Below are 20,757 nucleotides of genomic sequence, written 5' to 3' on the forward strand. Positions count from 1 at the left end.
GCAAAAAGGAGAGACAGAGAGAGAGCGCGGGCAAAAGAGAGAGAGACAGACAGTGTAAGCAAAATGGAGAGACAGAGAGAAAGGTAGACGGCGCGAGCAAAAAAGACAGAGACAGACAGCGCAAACGAAGAGGAGAGACAGAAAGACAGTGTGAGCGAAAGGGAGAGAGAGAGAGAGACAGACAGACAGATGGCGCAAGCGAAAGGGAGAGAGACAGACAGACAGACAGAGGGAACAAAAAGAGAGACAGAGAAACAGACAGACAGATGGCGCGAGCGAAAGAAAGAGAGACAGACAGATGGAGAGTGTAAGTGAAAAGGAGAGACAGAGAGACAGACAGACGGCGCAAAAGAGAGAGAGACAGGCAGATAGAAAAACGGTGCAAGCAAAAGAGAGAGACAGACAGACAGCTCAAGCAAAAAGGAGAGACAGAGAGAGAGCGCAGGCAAAAGAGAGAGAGACAGACAGTGTAAGCAAAATGGAGAGACAGAGAGAAAGGTAGACGGCGCGAGCAAAAAAGAGAGACAGACAGCGCAAACGAAGAGGAGAGACAGAAAGACAGTGTGAGCGAAAGGGAGAGAGAGAGAGAGACAGACAGACAGATGGCGCAAGCGAAAGGGAGAGAGACAGACAGACAGACAGACAGAGGGAACAAAAAGAGAGACAGAGAAACAGACAGACAGATGGCGCGAGCGAAAGAAAGAGAGACAGACAGATGGAGAGTGTAAGTGAAAAGGAGAGACAGAGAGACAGACAGACGGTGCGAAAGAGAGAGAGAGAGACATACAGAGAAGCAGACAGATGACGTGAGAAAAAGAGAGAGAGACAGACGGTGTGAGTAAAAGCGTGAGTGAAAGAGAGAGAGAGACAGACAGACAGATGGCGCGAGCGAAAGAGAGACGGAGACAGACAGACGGTGTGAGCAAAACAAAGAAAGACAGACAGATGGACAGCGTGAGGGAAAGGGAGAGACAGACGGCACAAGCAAAAGAGAGAGGTCAGACAGACGGACACTGTGAGTGAAAGGGAGAGACAGAGAGACAGACAGATGGCGCGAAAGTGAGAGAGAGACATACAGAGAGGCAGACATATGGCGTGAGCAAAAGAGAGACAGACAGAAACAGACAGACAGTATGAGTTAAGGAGAGAGAGAAACAGACAGCAATGCTGAGGTCAGATTGAACCATCCGTGTTTCTGCTTGTGTGCTCCAGCATGTGTACTGTGGATTCTGCGTGCGTTTACGCGAACTGACGGTTTGTAAAGAATATGCGTACTGTTAAACCCCTAGTCATTATCGATTATAAATATTGCTGTTCTGTACACACTTTTACGGCTTTTTTACACCTGTAGTTGTGAAAGTTTCTATGGTCCGGATCAGTTGATTTATTTGGAGTGTTTCTCCCTTTGTTTGGTTTGTTGTGAAAAGTCATAAACTTAAACTAAATGCGAGCACATCGTCTCTTCTGATTGGTGAGAGCTGTCTGGTGCAGGAGCTGGAAAGGGTGTATAGCTGCTTTAACACAGAATATTGCGCTTTTAAACACATTGTTTTCAATGGGATGTGCAGCGCATATGCGAGCAGTGAACGCTGCACATGCTGTGTGTGTAAACAGCATGGAGCAGCAGCAGAGACAGCGTTTGTTCATAGCTGTGGTGGTTAGAGTTATTTGGCTTAGATACAGTTTTAATCTGCACCTTATCAGCAATTTAGCTCAATTAAAAATAAGTATATTTGATAGCTGGGTCAGATCGAGAACGGATCACGTTCTCACCACAAGGGATCCACTCCAGGGTTCATTTGGAACCAGACCGAGAATACCTCCTGCTCACACCTGCTCAATCAAACCACACTAAGAGTACAAAGTGCTTTGGGCCGGTTCTCATTCTCACGGCTGATTGTACGCGGCCCAGGCTGAGTTCTGAAGTGAGAAGGTGCGTTGCAGTGTGTAAGTGATGCTCAGGCACGCTGCCATGGCAATGGATGCAGCCTGACGCTGCAGCGCTGGGAACAGGACCACTGCGGCATGCTCCTGCTGCTACTGCAGCGTCCGATCAGTGCAACACTGTGCAGTATACTGTACACTAAACATCAATAAACAACACAGATAATGCGCCAAGACGCTGCTAATAGCTAGAATGTAATGAAGCTTTGTATTAGTGTGTGAATGCAATAGAACAGAGATAGAACAGTGGTTCTCAAACTGTGGTACAGGTACCACTGGTGGGACTCAAATCGCCCTAAGGTAGTACACAAGATCATCTCAGAAGATAATCAGGAAAAATTTTCCACCTGTAATTTTCCTAACATTACGTACACTGTATGTAAGCTACACTTCAGTCCTTCACTCTCAGAACTAGTATATTATAACAGTGTTATAATTATTGACATTATCATTTTAATTGGTCCTAGTGTAAAATAAATAATATAAATAAGGTTAGTGTTGCAGTCAAGACCACTAAAGCTGAGTCCGAGTCAAGACCAAGCCCGGGAAAAAAAAAACATTAAAGTATTGTTTCTATTTATCAAAATTATGTTTAATCTGTGTTTCTTCTAAAACTTAATCAGAAGTCACCACATGAAGCCAACTGAATCAAATTCTATTCATTTTTATTATAAAATGTAAAAACATTTCGCCCCCAAACAGCTCAGCATTAAGGTTAGCTAGCTTGTTGCTAAGGTTAGCTAGCACATCACTATGGTTAGATAGCTTGTCGCTAAGGTTAGCTAGCTCATCGCTAAAGTAAGATAGCTTGTTGCTAAGATTAGCCAGCTTGTCACTAAGGTTAACTAGCTTGTCACTAATATGCAGAGCTTTCAGAGCTCAAATAATGCAAGTTCAAAAACAAGTTCATATTCATAAAGAGTTTTAATATGAAAATTTTTATGAATATTTGGTGGAATAACCCTGGTTTTTAATCACAGTTTTTTATGCATCTTGGCATCATGTTCTCCTCCACCAGTCTTACACACTGCTTTTGGATAACTTTATGCTGCTTTACAGTTTGCTTTAAAATTCAAGCAGTTTGGTTTGGTGGTTTGATGGATTGTGATCATCCATCTTTCTCTTGATGTGTGTGTGTAGGTGTGTTTGTATTTGTACTGTATAAAGTATATAAATGCATTAATTAGAAGGGGTTTTCACAAATATTTGGAGAGAGTGTGTTTTACTGTTCTGCAGATGATCTCTGCGTGTATTTATGAGGACAGTAAGAGTAAAGTGTTGTTTTTTATCACGGCTGGCTGTTTGGTTGAGCCATGGTGTTTATTTGCAGTGAGGAATGTTGTTATGGGAGCTTGCGGGCGGTTGGCAGTGCCCGCTGGCGGTGTGGTGTTGGGGCTGGTCAGTGCGCAGCAGTGTGAAATGCTGCTCTGAGCTTCAGTGAGGAACTTTTTTGATGTAAATCCAGCGTTTATTACAGATTCAGGAGCTTCAGCCTGATCCAGCAGCTCCATCTAGTGAGCGCTGCTGCTCACTGCAGGTACAGAGTGCTGAAAAAAGCAGTTTAATACGAGGTGATGGATGATGCAGTGCGTAGTAGAGGTGGCGTATGAGAAATGTCACACGGGGGCGAGAAGAAGGAGCTGATTGGTGGATCAGGGAGGGGGCAGAATTGATGGTACAGTTGAGCTGAAGGTCAGTGTGTGATTTTTGGGACTTTTAAACGCACACAAAATGACATTTCCATGATCAAAATAATTTAATAATTGTTCTTTGCTGTTTCTAACTAATTAATATGTGGGGAAAATTCAGTGCAGTGACATGGCAAAAGTCATGGGACAGCAGTATGCAATATGATTATGAAGTTAGATGTAGGGCTTGGATATATGCTTAAAAATATTGAATCACTATATTTTAAGACATTCTCAAGATTCACAGGAAAAATTACATATTTAACAGTTTTTGTGATTTTTATTTTTAATTTGCTCTACTTTTTTCTAATTAAGCAAAAGGATTTTTAATGTTATGTCGTGATAAAATAGTAAAAAAAAAAGACGATGGTTTGTGGTGGGTATGATTTTTATTATTATTATTATTTTTTAAAAATGGTTGTAATAATAATAATGGTAACACTTAATTTTAAGGAACACAAATTAGGCGCTCAGTAATGTCTTATTATTTGCTTAATAAAGCCTTAATTAGACATTTCTAAATTATTTATTCACTACTTATTAGGCTTTATTCTGTGTTATTAAATGTTATTGGTGCTTAATTAGGGGTCTATGATTAATTAAATATTTATTCAGTTCTTTTTTAGTGTCTAATTAGTGATGAACAGAACCTCACTTTAGAATATGGTTCACATCTTGGTCTATTAGTGACTTATTAACCCCTTATTAACTCCTTATTAACTCTAAATAAACTCCTGCTGCCAATAGAATTAGCTAATAGTTAATGCTTAATAATCTGCTTAACAGGGTGCTAACTATAATAACTGTTTATTGTGCACTATAAGAACTAATACAGCCATTATTGGTACCACTTTAAGATAAGACTACCATTATAAAGGGTTTATAAATGAGTTTATAAATGATTTTATTAATTGTTGATTAGGTTGTAAATGCTTTAAAAAATCACTGATTAACAGTTACAACACATCAATTGAAAAGGCAACAGTGATCCGTTGTTTGCTTCGTCATTTAATTCAACTAAGTCATTTAATTTATAGTAAATAGTTAAACATACTTACAAATATATTAATATGATAGGTTTAAGGAAAACACAAAGTAAAGTCAGTATTTAGGAAGATCTGAGGTTTGACAGTAGAAATGAGTGTGGAATAAATTTGCTATTTCTATGTATATTCTATATTTATTAACTGATTATTAATGTTTTTTTAAGTATTTGCAACCTAATTAATAACCATTAATAAACTCATTAATAAACCATTCATATAATAGACCCCTAAGTAAGAACTGATAACACTTACACAGAATAAAGCCTAATAAGTAGTGAAAATAATTTACAAATGTCTAATAAAGGCTTTATTAAGCAAATAATAAAACATTAATAAGCGTGTAATTTGTATTCTTTAAAATAAAGTGTTACTATAATAATAATAATAATAATAATAATAATAATAATAATAATAATAATAATAATAATACAACTAATAATAATAATAATAATAATAATAATAATAATAATAATAATACTGTTTCCTGTGGTTTAACCACTAAATATTTTGTTTCTATAAATATTTCGTGCTCAGTGGATGGTAGTGATGGCCTGCAGTATCTGGCTAGACAGATAGATAGGTAGATATATAGATAGGTGGATTGATGGAGGGATAGCTGAAAATGAATAAAATAGAAAAAGTAAAATGTTAAAAGTAAAATAATTAAAAATAAAACAACTAATTAAATTAAATGTATAAATATGTATTACAGCTGATAAAAAAATGAATAGAAAAAAAATTGAACAGGTTAATTCATGAATGTATTAATTAATTCATTAATTAATTTGTCTCTACATAAAATATACTCAAGATAATATATTGAAAGTAATATATATATATATATATATATATATATATATATATATATATATATATATATATATATATATATATATACACACACGAACATATCACACTTTTGGACATGCCAAAAGTAATGAGACACAATACGCACAAGTCCCATCCCCTATGGAATTCAGCTCGCCAGTGTAAATCATGTGGCAGGCTGGTGAGGAATGGTATGCATGATGATGACGATTATGTTAATAATCCTACGTAATTGACAAAGCTATAATTTACATGATCACAAGCCATCAAACCAAATTGAACTGCTTGAATTTTTGCACCAGGAGTAAAGCAGCATAAAGTTATCCAAAAGCAGTGTGTAAGACTGGTGGAGGAGAACATGATGCCAAGATGCATGAAAAAAACTGTGATTAAAAACCACCAGGGTTATTCCACCAAATATTGATTTCTGAACTGTTAAAACTTTATGAATATGAACTTGTTTTCTTTGCATTATTTGAGGTTTGTTATTTCAGCCATTTCTCATTTTCTGCAAATAAATGCTGTGAATGACAATATTTTGATTTGGATTTTTGGATAAATGTTGTCTGTAGTTTATAGAATAAAAACGCAATGTTCATTTTACTCAAACATAAACCTATAAATAGCACAATCAGAGAAACTGATTCAGAAACTGAAGTGGTCTGATATGCTCTAAATCTCCCATCATCAATGTGAAAAGATCTTAAGGGGGAATTAATGCAGCTCTGGAAATGTTGAGACATTGCAGAAGCTTGAGGAAGCGATGCCACGGCAAACAAATATTAAATATTAAAAGTTATTGAGTTATTGGACCTGTGCAATTTGTCATGGCGGTGTAAAGCATGCAGCAAGCAGCAGGCTGGTGAGGAATGATACGCATGATGATAATGATATGATGAAGAAAAGATGATGAATTAGCATCAAGCTGAATATCTCTGTGAGCAAAAAAAAAAAAAAAAAAATCAGACGTCTGATTAATAATCCCGCGTAAATGACAGAGCTGTAAATTAGACAGCAGTCTAAACGAATGATGCGTCCCATTATCTGAGCGATTACCCCCCCGAGCCCCCTGCTATCTGTTGTAAAGATGAAATGGCTGTCAGGTTGATTCAGATGAGGAGATTGGGCTGTTTAGAGGCGGGCGAGCGGGCGCTCTCGACAGCTCTCGGCTGGCACCAGACGTGGGTGTTACATGCGGGAGGGTATTCCAGCTGGCTGCGTTTGCTGTAATGACAAATGCGTTAATGAGATGTAGCGTTTTTATTGCGCCCTCGCTGCTACTCGAGTGAGAAATTGTGATTTTGGAGGGAAATGCTTCAGGTTAATTGAACAGTGCGCAGCCACTTGTTGTGGGGGTTTGATGACTCTCAGGGCTCGCATCTCAATGAGCAGGAATTCTGCCTCTAATCAGACGGGAGTGGGACGCCGCCACGGGCTGAGTCTGTGATTGATTAAGGGAAATATCCGAGGGGAGATTTGTAGTCTTCACCAGTCAGAACTGCAGAGTCCTTCCTCCCTTCAGATCCTTAAATAACTGTCAATCTGATTATGAGCTAATGCTAATGGAAATACACTGTGAATATGATGCCGTTTCACCGTATTAAATAATATACAGTGTACTATATATATATACCATATATACCAACTGTACCAAATACACACTGCCCTCTACCTGATGCTCTCTAGTACTGCACTGATACATCACAGTGAAAGCTTAAGATTAAAATGTTAAAATACAAATATTATTCGACAAAAATGATAGACATAACTGTTTTAAGGGTAATTGAAATTTAGGACTAGTCATAAAGTGAAAAATAAAATAAAAGCATGGAGCTTTCCAAACTCATTATGAGCTAATGCTAATGGAAATAAACTGCCAATATGATCCCATCTCGCCATAGTAAATAATCCACAGTATATGATATATGCCAAATATACACAAGTACACCAAATATTGCACTATTAAGTAACAGTGAAAGCTTACAAATAAATCAATAAATAAATAAATTATAGACAAAAAATACCCTATCTGTAAAAAATGAAATAAAACTATAGAGTCTGGATGGCTGATTATGAGCTAATGCTAAAGGATATATAACAGTCGACAAAAAGGACTGTATCAACCAACCACTTGAGTTTCTAAAATAACTGCCAATCTGATTATTATCTAATGCTAATGGAAATACACTGTGAATATGATGCCGTTTCACCGTATTAAATAATCTGCAGTACACCATTTATACCATATGTACCAAACACACACTGCCCTCTACCTAAAGCTCTCTAGTACTGCACTGATACATCACAGTAAATGCTTTTATATTCAAAAAGTAATTATTATACTTAATAATAATTATAGAACATTTTTTTTTAAATTAAACAAATTTCTTCCTAATGTATCTTATTAAGAATAAACACAAATACAAAAAAACTGCCAATCTAATTATGTGTTATTAATCTGGTCATAACTTCCAATATGATGCCATTTCACCATATTAAACAATCTACAGTACACCAAAAATACCAAATATACCAAGTATACCAAATACACACTGCCCCCTTCCTGATGCTCTCTAGTATTGCATTAAAAAGTCACAGTAAATGCTTTTAGATTAAATTAATGATAAAAATAATAATGTTAGACAAAAAGGATTCAACCACAGCATATCTTCAGAACTACTTTATTTAAGAAGCAGTGTTTGCTCTCAAAGTTAATTAGACAAAACAGTTTGGCCCCCTGATAAATCCTTGCCTGTGTATCCTTACCTCTGACTGTTACTAGTTTTCGGTATGTTTGCTCTCTCTTGCTGCTGTTCATGGTATCTGCACGTTGCTTAATTTAGAATTTCTAAATGGAGAATTAAATTTCCCGAACTGAGAAATGTATATTTAGACACCGAGATCATTACAAATCTTGGAAAATGCTAACCATATCGTTTTTTTTTTTTTTTTTTTGCATGGCTAACATGCTTTTTGGAAAAAAAGTAGGTCTAGAAAATGATTGATACTAGGGCTGCACAATATTGGAAAAAAATTACATTGCAAATGTTCTTTTTCCGACGATATATATCACGATATTAAATAGTGCAGGGCCTATGATGTCACCAGCCCCGGCCCCACCCGCACCCTGTCTTGTGTCCGGACCGATCAAGAGCTGAGTCAGCACCGAGCTCTCAAAACCTGAGGAAAACAGCAAAACAACAGTGAGCGCATTTTTCTGGGATTAGTGAATTCAGCTGTAACTGGAAATATCTGTGCTGCAAAACTGTGCTGGACTGAGGAGCACAGCTTTTAACACGTGCTCACATTTACAAGCACGCGCCCAACCATGTGGATGGAGGCCATGCTGTTACCTCGTGTTTACTCCTGCCCCTCCCTCTCACGCTTCTCAGGCAGCAGCAGCCTGTCACTTACACAGACACAGAGACAGCGCTGTGTATCTACTTCTTGTGTCAAGAATCGAAACACTGCAACATGACGTGTTTGATTTAATTGCCTTAAGTGACATGGCACTAAGTGACATGTGACTATTGGGCATACGCACATCGCGATGACGATTCTTAAACGATATATCATGCAGCCCTAACTGGTCCCAAATTTGATTCTTTCACTAATCTGCAGCACTATCAGTAGATTTTTGAGTTTAACGATGAATCTGTTCTTCTGTCCACAGAGACGTTTCGAAGGCCGAGCAGCAGGCCATGCCCCAGAACAACCACGTTCTCAGCAGCAGCAAAAGCTCCTCCCAGGCGGAGGGTCTTCACCAGCCCGTGTGGAGCGAGGTGTCGGACGGGGAAGTTCTGAGGCAGGAGAGGGAGGTGGAGGTGCGTCATGTTTACAGTAAGGACGGTCCCGTAGCGCAGGTCAAGGCCTCCTTCACGGACGCAGACGGGCTTTCTCCAGAATCCGGAGCCCCGTCCCGAGCCTCGTCCGCTCAGCCCTCGCAGAGGAACGGCCTGCACCCCGACCAGAACGGGAACGTGGTGTATAAGAGGGGGCTGGTGCCGCGCAGCGATACAGAGAAACACGTGCAGAGGAAGACGGCGCTGGCCCAGGTGGAGTACTGGGTCAAGGCCCAGAAAGGAGATCCTAAAAGGTCAGTGGGCTTTAGGAACCTTAATGAATGAAGGACTGACTTTCTCACTATAAGGTGCATTTTAAGTGACACTAGTAAGGAACAAGGGTGTCACCATTTTTTCCTCCTAATTCAGCAGGTCTTACCAGTCTTAATATACCATTAACTTATGAATAATAACTGTTATTTTTCACATTTTAAGTAACTAAAAAGTTGCTATCATATTTGTAAATACTAATGAAAGCATTGATTGCAACATGAATTGCAATTGATAAACATTTGCCCGGTTTAATTCGCATTTACTAGCGATGTATTAAATAATTTTAAAGAATGATTTGCAAACATTTTTAATATAAATATCCATGCTGATAAATAAGTGTCTTGTGTGAGCATTTGTTAAAATTCAAATTCTGATGAACTACTGCTTTGTTCACATCTACTGATCATTAGTTATAAATATATTATTGAAAGTAATTATAAAGTGTATCTGTTATCTGTTAAAACATAAAACAAATACAGAAAATACATGATGTCCATTGTAATGGATGCACGGTTCTGAAAGGGTTAAGTCAGAGAAAGTGTAGAAGTGAATCTGTTCAGTTGTGATTAATTTTATACATTTTTAGTAATAAATTCTGCTGTTTTTGTCTGATTTCAGCCATCCTCCCTCAGAGTATACTCTCCCCAGACGGACTCCTCCTCCACAGCCCAAGCTGACGGTGATGGAGGCCTACCAGTCGTTGCCAAAGACAGGCCGGCGCCCGTCAGCACCCAGCGCCTCGCCCCCGGTGACCCGAAACCTGCCCAGCGACTACAAGTACGCCCACGACCGCCTCAGCCACTTCCGCATGTCCACCGACGAGCGCATGGCCAACAAGGAGGGCATGGTGTGGCAGCTGTACGAGTGGCAGCAGAGGCAGCAGTTCCGGCACGGCAGCCCCACCGCGCCCGTCTTCACCGCGCCGGACTACATGGACACGGCCGCCGCCTTCAGAGTCACGCTGGAGGTCCCGCGCTCTATATCCGTCCCCCCGTCCCCCTGCGACATCCCCCCGCCCGGACACCCCTCCAAACTGCTCTCGCCCCGCCGGCCCCACACCCCCGCCGACCGGGTCACCGTACGCCCTCTGGACGAGATCTCATCACTGGGGGACACACCTGTACCTGGCTCTCCCAGACGCTTCATTTCTAAGGTAAGAATTTACAACAAAGCTGGAGTTCCAGTCTACAACATTTCATTTAATATTTCTCCTTATTTACTTATATAATTAATTTTCTACATTATAATTTAATATTAAAGACATGCAAACGATTAAGGGACACATACTGTATGGAATTACATAATAACAGGGTTCATACGGTCATGAAAAACCTTTAAAAGTCATGGAATTTTAAAATGGCAATTTCAGGCCTGGGTAAGTGTCAGAAACTGCAGGCAGAAGGCGGATGTAAACACAGGTAAGAAGGATTTTATTAAATATTTTTATTAAAGGAACAAATGAGAGATAATGCTTACGTTAACAAACAGGGGAAGAAAAAAATAAACAATAAATAAACAAGGACTATAAGTGAATGCAATAAAGATAAGATAAGATAATCCTTTATTAATCCCACAATGGGGACATTTACAATGTTACAGCAGCACAGAGAAAAGGACAGAGAAACAGGTCAGGAAAAAAATATAAAAAAATAATGATAAATCTATATATACAAAGAACTATTACAGGAAATATATAAAAGATACTTAAAAAATTATACATAGTAAGAAAAAATATATACATCTAGTGCATAGAGATATGATAATGGTAGGGTGGACCAGTATTATTGCACAAAGATTAACAGTGAATAAATATCAAATAAATAGTAGATAAAAAGGTGAGAAAAATATTGCAAGTTAAACATATTGCACAAATGGTGATAAGGGATCACAGTACATGTAAACTAAAGAAACATGGAAAGACAAAACAGGGGAAGGTGCAAAGACAGACGAGGAAACACTGACACAAGAGGACTATATAAACACACAGGAAGCACACACCTGGGGAAACGGGTAATGAGGGTGTGGAGCTACAAATTAGACACAGGTGAATGGAAAACTACTGGGGAACACACAGGGCAACAGAGCAAGGGCATGACAGTAAGTTTTGGAAAAGGAAAAATACCCAGAAAGTTTTGGAAAAGTCATGGAAATTTGTTTTGTTCATCCATCAAAGGATTTGTTCAGTAATTTAAAGCCCAAAAAGATGGAGCTCTCAAGATTTGACACACTTTTATTATTGAAGATTGTGTGTCAACATTGCTTAAAGAAATCAAACTAATTTTAGGTCTACTGCAATCGATTTAAATTATAGTTTTAGTTTAATTTTTTGTCCATGTCTGCACTGATGATTCAACAATCGTATGGTCATGAAAAATTGCCTTGAAGACCTGGATAAGTCATGGAAAAGTCATGGAAATTTTTTGGTTAAAAACTGTATGAACCTTGTAATAAACAGTAAAAAAGCGTTAGTCCTCCACATTAATCCCTTGATCTAAATCTGATGATCTGAGATGGTGATTTGAGGTGATTTAATTGGGATGAGCTGGAGCTTCACAGCAAAGTGAAGGAAAAGCAGCAAATATTGTTCAGCACCTCCAGGAACTCCTTCCTTCAAGATGCTGAGAAAACTATTCCAGGTGACTCATTTTCCTCATAGGGAAAAAACGCTTAGTAACGGAAGCCGTACGAGGACTACAGAATGACTCACGACTTCAGTGGTCTAAAAAATCACCATCTCAGATCTTCAGGTTTAGACCAGGGGATAAAAATGTGGAGGATAAACCCTTTTTTTTTACTGTTTTCTACGTAATTCTATTGTGTAAATGAACTGTTTTATGTCTTTAATAATAATCTACAATGTAGAAAATAAATTAAATAAAGAAACACACTAAATGAGAAGGTGTGTTCAAACATTTGACTGTGTCAGGGCCAGACAAGGATGAGACTTAACAAGTTAAAGGCTTTATTAAAAGAACCAGTATGTATACAGATGAGCAGGTACAATACCAGAGATATATAACATAGGGGAACCATACCATAAACGAGAGACAGTCCAAAGTTCATACACAGGCAAGGGGGTATCACAGAGCAGGCAGTAATACACAAACGATAAACAGTCCAGGTCATACACGGAAATCCAATACACAGGCGTAGGCAAAAATCTAAGTCGGGAAAACACAAAAACAAGATCATACACGGAATAACAACAGAGGGCTAGAGAAATGCTTTGTAATGCAGGACGAACCAAAATATTACTCGGCAAGGAGTGAGCGTGAGCATGGTCCTATTTACACTGAGGGGTAATCAGTATTTTGGACTTCCTGGAGGTGTCATGTGATCAGGAGTGAGCGTGATGTCATGGTGTGGTGCGTTCTGGGTATTGTATGTGGAAAGCTTGGTTATCGCAGGTAGAGCTGAGTGTGAGGGACACAGGTGTGCTTTCAGCACCAGACTTGACACTATGGTTCTGCACTGCAAAAGATACATTGGCACAAACTAGATAAAATGTATTTAAATTGAGACATAAATGCTTAAATTAAGCAAAAAAAAAAATCTGCCAATGGGTTAAGCCAAATTTTTTATAAAGTTTTCTTAAAATAAGCAACGACAAAGCCTCAAAATGAGGGAAGTAAGACTCAAATTGTCAGGCCTGAGCAACCGCGCCCCCCCTCCGGCACTCTCTGAGAGCACTATGCCCATATAAGGACATCCGCTCCTTCTGAGCACACACACACATGGCTGCTCAGCCCTGATCACAGACTGGCTTCAGCTGCGGAGAGCAGCTTAAAAGCACGCTGCTCTCCTCCACTCTTCGCCGAGTATTGGTCACTATCATGGTCTGTGTTTCCCTGCGGTTCCAGCCTGTTAGCTGTCTGTACAAAGCGTTCTCCCTGACGGTCCTGTCTTCCCGTTTCCCAGGATTCCCCGTTGCCTAAGTATTTTCTGTTATATTTTCTTATTTAGTTTATTTGCCCAGTCTTATTTTCTCAGTCTAGTCGTTTTCTCTAAGCTCTGCTTAGTAGTTTTTTGTTCTCGTTTGTTAGCCTTGTTGTCCCGTTTTCCCCGCTGTACCGCGCTACGCACTGGTCTTATTGTTTTGGCCACTTCCTGGTTTTATTGTTTTGGCTGTTTTTCGTTTTTCCCGTTTTTTTCAGCATTTTCTTTACTTTGCCCAGTCCAATCTTATTTGTCAGTTTCTGAGTTTGTTTCTAGTTTTCCCGTATAGTTATTGTTGCATATTCCTTGTTTTCATTTGTTTTCCATTTTTGAGTTTTATAATTTTTTCCTGTGTTTCTGAATAAACACAACTGCTTCGTATCCCATCCCAGCAGTGTCTCCCTTTTCTTTCTCTGCCTGATCCCAGTCAGGTATGACACAAATCAAGCAAAAAAAAAAAAATTCTAGTTTAAATTTCTACATAAGTATCAGAATAACTAATAATAATAATAATAATAATTTTGTGTTTATTTTGAGTTCAAATTACTTAAAATAAGGTGGAAATTCTAAGTAAGACTGAATAAGATAATTATTCCTAAAATAAGTCAAACGATCTTACATTTAAAATGCTTACAAAAAATATGAAAAAAATAAAATGTATTGCTTTGAAACTAGAACATTTCACTTGGTAATATTTCTTTTTTTTGCAGTGTGGTTTTACTGTGATTTCATTAAACTGATGTAAATGTTATTTTTTGTGTTTGGACGTCCACAGTAGGACACACAGTGTTGGGAAGTAACGGATTACATGTAACGGCGTTACGTAATTAGATTACAAATTATAAATAACTGTAATCCGTTACAGTTACTGCTTCAATAAATGGTAATCAGATTACAGTTACTCTGCTAAAATTAAAGGATTACATTGCGGTACTTTCCTATTTTTGCTCTTCCAACACTGACAAAACGCAAATAACATTTTGCGGTGAAATCGCTCTGATATGAAAGGGAACTGTCTGCCCCTCGTCCCATCTCGCTACACACACACACACACACACACACACACACACAGGGAGGAGGGGCAGACAGCGGCTCCGCACACACAACGAGACGAAATTAACTGACATTTTGGTCAACTAATAAAAACAAGACGAAAATGTTTGGCAGGGACGAAATCCAATCAGAACTGATTTAGTTCTGTGAAAGGTAGGGACCAGTTAGGAAGAGATCCAATCACTGCTACTTTAGCGAAGGTGGAGAGGCGGGATAAGCGGGGTACTCATCCAATCAGTACCCGCCTCTCCTGCAGTAGCGCCGCGCGCTCAGTTACAAACCTGGGAATTAAACTGTCGTTACGGAGCTCGACTGGAAGTTAACTCGACAGTGTTCAGCAGGGAGATAGAGAGAGGAGAGGCGATATATTTCTCCTTTGACGTCGCGAAAACAAGATAATGTGTAAACCGCGTGGAGCGACTCCATCTCCGGTAAAAACACCACTGATCTTTCAGCTTCTGCAGACCAGAGTCACACAGATCTCCATGCAGAGATCCGCGTTTTAATGCTGATGTTATTTCATGAGCTGATAGTGTGTTTAACTCCATGTGATCAGCAGCAAACTTCAGCCGAGTCTTAAGGTGCCTTTTCTGGAGCAAGGGCTTCTTTCTTGCACGGCAGCCTCTCAGTCCATGGCGATGTAAAACACGCTTGACTGTGGAGACTGACACCTGTGTTCCATCAGCTTCCAAATCCTTGCAGACCTGCTTCTTGGTGATTCTTGGTTGACTCTTGACCATCCTGACCAATCTCCTCTCGGCAGCATGTGATAGCTTGCGTTTTCTTCCTGATCGTGGCAGTGACACAACTGTTCCATGCACTTTATACTTGCGTATAATTGTCTGCACAGTTGCTCTTGGGACCTGTAGCTGCTTTGAAATGGCTCCAAGTGACTTCCCTGACTTGTTCAAGTCAATAATTCGCTTTTTCAGATCCACACTGAGTTCCTTTGACTTTCCCATTGTAGCTTTTGTAGCTGAGTCTAATCACTGGGTCAAATGAGCCCTATTTAAATGGGCTCATGAGAAGTCAACAGCTGTAGTCAATCAGAATCACTTACAAGAAGTGAAGAGGCCATGACATGAAGCTAATTTGATTGACACAACTCGCTACATCACCAAAATTGACACATTTTGTTGCTGTATGTATATTTTTGACCCAGCAGATTTGGTGACATTTTCAGCAGACCCATAATAAATTTATGAAAGAACCAAATTTTATGACTGTTTTTTGTGACAAACATGTATGTGTTCCGATCACTCTATCACAGAAAAATAAGAGTTGTAGAACTTATTGAAAACTCAAGACAGCCATAACATTATGTTTTTTTACAAGTGTATGTAAACTTTTGACCACAACTGTAGCTAGTGTTAAAGCAGGAACAGGTCAGAAAGGAACTCGATAATATATCCAAAATAAAACAATAAAATAAGTCAATCTATGAACCCAAAAGTCTGTGTAAAGTTCCTTACAGCACTTTCTCATAAGTTTCTCACTTTAACTCATGAAGTCTCTCAGTACATCCTGAGAGCATCTCTACAGGACAGTGTGTGAAGGTGTGTTTTTGATCTCATTTATAGACTGTAGCTCCAGTAGGTGTGCTGGGTTACTGCTGGAGATAAAACTAGATCATTTAAAAGCTGTTTTTGCATCTACAGATCTGTTTAAACTATAATTTAACTATTCAGTTGTTTTATGACTTGATTTCTAGAGCAAAATTTTAAATGTAAAATATATATAGTCACACACCTATAATAATAATAATAATAATATACATTAAATCATATATAAATATATTTCACTTTCAAACATTAACAATATTACTCAAGTGGTTATTAAACGTTTCATTTCATATAAGTGTAGAGTTAATAATTCAAGGGAACTGATGAAAAAGCATTTACATTTACACCCTTTACATTTTAGTCGACTAAATTTACTGTAATTTTAGTAGACTATATTCTTATGACATTAAGTCGACTAAAACTAAGTTGACTAAATTACTAAATTGTGACTAAAACTAAATGCTATTTTCGTCACAAGACTATAACTAAGACTAAATCAAAATTTGTTGTCAAAATTAACACTGGTGGCAAACCTGCAATTAGATAGCTTACAGTTGTTGTTACATTGTTTGGTTTTAAATTGTTTTATTATCAATTTATAGAAGTGTTTCATAAAATTGTTTGATGAAATTGTTTCATAAGTATTTTTATAGAGTGATTGAAAAGGCTTTTTTATTTGTTTATCTAATTGTTAACTGGAAAGAAAAATAAAAGAATAATTTGCAGTATGTGGTTGCTACATTTATTCAGGCTTAAAAAAACGACAATATTGTAAGTAATCCAAAGTAATCAGATTACGTTACTCACTTGAAGTAATGTAACTGATTACGTTACAAATTACATTTTGAGTGATGTAATCAGTAATCTGTAAGGGATTACATTTTAAAAGTAACCTTCCCAACACTGAGGACACACTGCTTGCGGTGGGTTGTGGAGTTATTCTATTAGTTTTCTCAGATGGTCGGGATGTGTCAGGCTCTCAGGCCGTGTGTTAAAGTGTGTGTGTGTGTGTGTGTGTTTTAGTGGGAATAAATGCATGAGAAGCAGTCCTATGCTGGTTTCTGAAAGGATTTCACACATGGGTTCCCACAGGATTCACACAGTCCTCAGCGTAGAGCCCGTCCCACAGGTGGAGGGGGCGTGTTATTGTGTGTGTGTGTGTGTGTGTGTGTGTGTGTGGGACCGTGTCCTGATTCCCTGCTGCGACTGATAGCGAGTTTTAAAGTCTTTGCCACACCCTCCACATCAGAGCCGGCCCTGCTGGCATCTTCTCAGCAGCTCTCCACAAGAAAACACACTGTCACTCTCACTCCCAGCTCAGCAGAAGTCACGCCGCGTGTGAACTCACTAATTACACCAACCCAGGAGAGCTACTCCCAAAACCACCAGAAAACAAACCGGCAGCGGCAGCGTCGTCCTCAGGCCACTGCAGCAAAAACGGCGCCCGTAAACAGCACTGCTTCATTTTATTTCATCTTAAAATTGTGCTTATTTACTCATTTTTACATATAACAGTGTTTTTACATTACCTTTGTCTTCAATCAATCAATCAATCAATTAATCAATTAATCAACCTTTTGGCGGATACCTGATCCCCCAGTAATGGAAGAATGGATTAATATATGTAATGGAAAAATTTACATATGCTACTAGGCTGCAGATGTCAAAATTTGCAAAAATGTTAAAAATTGACAATTTACATGAAGAATAAAAGACCAGATTTAATTGAAACACAAACAGACTAAACTACTACTACCCAGAAAACTATTTTATTTCTTTTTACATTGGTTTTACTTCATTTTATTGCACAATAACTTAAGGCATCCTCAGTGTTAATAGTTCCTTGTTCTGTATTCGTAAGGCATAAAAAATTGATAACTGTGATATCAGAAGTTATAACAAAAAAAGATAAATGTACATTGTGAATGTCAATTCTTGGAAGTACACACTGGAAAAATAAAAAATTACAATTTTTAAAAAAATCAATCAACATTTATTTAAACTCGGAGTACATTTAGGGTGGCCCTCATTTACAGTGTAGCTGAGCAATTACATGAAGAAGGAATTGTCAAAAAAGGAATAAATGAAGGAATAAATAAATAAATACATACACCCAGCTTTTTAATAAGATATATAAGATATTTTAAAATAATCATGTGAATCATAAAATCATAGGTATGGAAATCATAGGTAATGGTTGCAATTGCAATGGCAAATATAAGAATGGAATTACAGATGAATAATTTAAACTACATAAAATACATAAAGGAGTCAAAATAATAGGCAATTTCATAGTTTAATAAGTTTTATAGCAAAAAAAAAAAAATCATAATTTAATAAATCAAGTAAGAATGGTTTAGATAATGTGCCCACGATAGCAATCCATTTATCTTCTACTTTCGTGCATTCCCAAAATATTATAATAATCCACTTTTTGGTTTAAATTAGACGTATAGTCGCCCAGTCCAATAAGGGATTGAAAATCTCTTGTTCAACAATTAGTGGTTTAATTTCATATTCTACCAGTACTGTATAGACACTCATCTTCAACAAATGATGCTTTTCAAAAGAAAGCAAACAGCAGGAATGAACTTGGCGTGCACACCCTGGTACGCTGTTTTTTTTTTTTTTTTGTTTTTTTGCTTCTGTATAATAAATGTGACCAAGAGTTTCCACTATCAGTCTAAATAATTTATCACAAATTGTTCCTGGTAACTTCTTAAAATCTTCTTAAAGTAAAATCCAAAACAAGTAGTATGTGGAAGAATTTATTGCATATGAATCTATCCAGGACAGATGAACCAGTCACGCGACTCTACACATGGCACAGGGAGCAGATATTAGCCAGGGAGCTTCCACACCTGCTGCATAAGTCATCAAATTTTGAGAGTATTGCTCCACAAATCTATTGTATTTATACCGTTTAAAAACATTTTAAATCCAAACCTTAACTTAAAATGATGCCATAAAGTTTAGTTTTGCACATAAGGGTTTGCAAATAAGGGTTGCTCTAGATACTCAAAGAATTACACATTAATCTTTATGATTAGACATAATCAAATATAAAACCCTGCTTATACTGTGGCTTATAATTAAACTGTGTTTTTCCATGTCCAGTACATAAAATAAATTCATGCATAATTTTTTTTTTTTATGAAGCCTCCTTTTTTTTTATCTTACTCAGGAATCAACAAGCACAATCTTTGTAGCACGATTTCTTCCTCGGACCTCCGCCGAGGATCGTTAAAGCGAGAGGTTCTTAACTGGTAAAAATTTCGCCAAGGGCTCCCTTAGCTCCCTATAAACAGCCCCATCTCCAGCATCAGTGTTCTCTTTCTTCTGATCTCCTGTTTTAAATAAAAAACCTATTATGCAGCAAAAAAGTAGTTCCCAGGGAATAGCGCTGGAGAGCACCGCCCGCACTGTTCAGTCTGCTGCTAGCAAACAAATCTTATTTTAAGAAAGCTAGGTTGGAGATAATTTATGTGTAGTTAATTAAATCTCTCGTTGTTTATGGTCCTGTTCAGGCTCGGTGATGGGCCCGGTGGAGGGATTCTGTGTGTTAAGCAAAAATGTCAACTCCTCAAAGCCCTGTGGCATTTCAAACCCGGCACACACCTTCTGCTATTTCCCTTTTTTTCCTTTTTTTTTTGCAGATGAATGTAGCAAAACATGGAAATGATTGCACGCCGTGAATAAGTTGTGGGCGCTAAACTTTGCTGCTGACTTCTGCATGACACCAGAAGAAAAACCATAAACCAGAAAGCGTAAAGCGTAAAGCATAAAGCACAGGGTATCCTGAATATATGCTGAATATATTTTGTGGACTAATGTTTTATTATACTGTAATATTAATGGGCTATTCCCATAAATGGGTGCCATTTGCTTGTTGTAACAACTCTTCCAAAATAAACGTATTTTTCAAAATCTTTTTTCAACTCTAAATCTAATAACTCATATATTTAACTAAATATTAAACATAGATATACAATTTAGAACATGAACTCATGTGACGTTAAAAAACATAAAAAAGCATGTTTAAAAGCAAGTCCACTCATTCCTTTGCTTTCTCTCAACAATGCATTTTCAAAAAATGTATATTTATTCCTGTTACTTGTTACTGGCACTCACTCCTGTTACTTGTTACTGGCACTCACTCCTGTTACTGCATTATTAATGGGCCATTCCACTGAATGGTTGCCATTTGCTTGTTGTAACAACTCTTCCAAAATAAACAAATTTTTTGAAATATTTTTTTTAACTCTTAATCTAATAACACATATATTTAACTAAATATTAAACATAGATGTACAATATAAAATGTATTGGTCAAACTCAAGCGGCTTTACTGTCTCAGTCCTGTTACCAAAAATCATTTTTAATGTGACATTAAAAAAAAAATTAAAAGCCACTTAGTCCAATAATTCCTTTGATTTTTTTCTCAAGAACGCCTTTTAATCGCAGGTTCAAATAATTTTTATTTATGGTAAAAAACAAAAACAAAAAAAAAAACACTCTTGTTACTTGCACGTATTACTGTTACTGGAAAACCCTACTGTTACTGGCACTCATTCCTGTTACTGCA

General features: G+C 37.8%; 1 protein-coding gene across 10 annotated transcripts in view; it reads left to right on the forward strand.

Moving 5' to 3' along the window:
* The window catches only part of plekha7b (pleckstrin homology domain containing, family A member 7b), a 291,689-nt gene that overhangs the window by 199,836 nt on the left and 71,096 nt on the right, over window positions 1-20,757 (forward strand). For all 10 annotated transcript variants that reach the window (XR_007424774.1, XR_007424772.1, XR_007424775.1 and 7 more), the window contains 2 exons: window positions 9,180-9,602; window positions 10,240-10,774. Coding sequence is in view for 2 of the 10 variants with exons in the window: in XM_049465414.1 (XP_049321371.1) it covers window positions 9,180-9,602; window positions 10,240-10,774 (958 nt within the window). In the remaining 8 variants the exon portion in view is untranslated. The remainder of the gene's footprint in view (window positions 1-9,179; window positions 9,603-10,239; window positions 10,775-20,757) is intronic.

Source organism: Astyanax mexicanus, chromosome 16 (genome assembly GCF_023375975.1).
Source record: "Astyanax mexicanus isolate ESR-SI-001 chromosome 16, AstMex3_surface, whole genome shotgun sequence".
NCBI classification, from domain to species: domain Eukaryota; kingdom Metazoa; phylum Chordata; class Actinopteri; order Characiformes; family Acestrorhamphidae; genus Astyanax; species Astyanax mexicanus.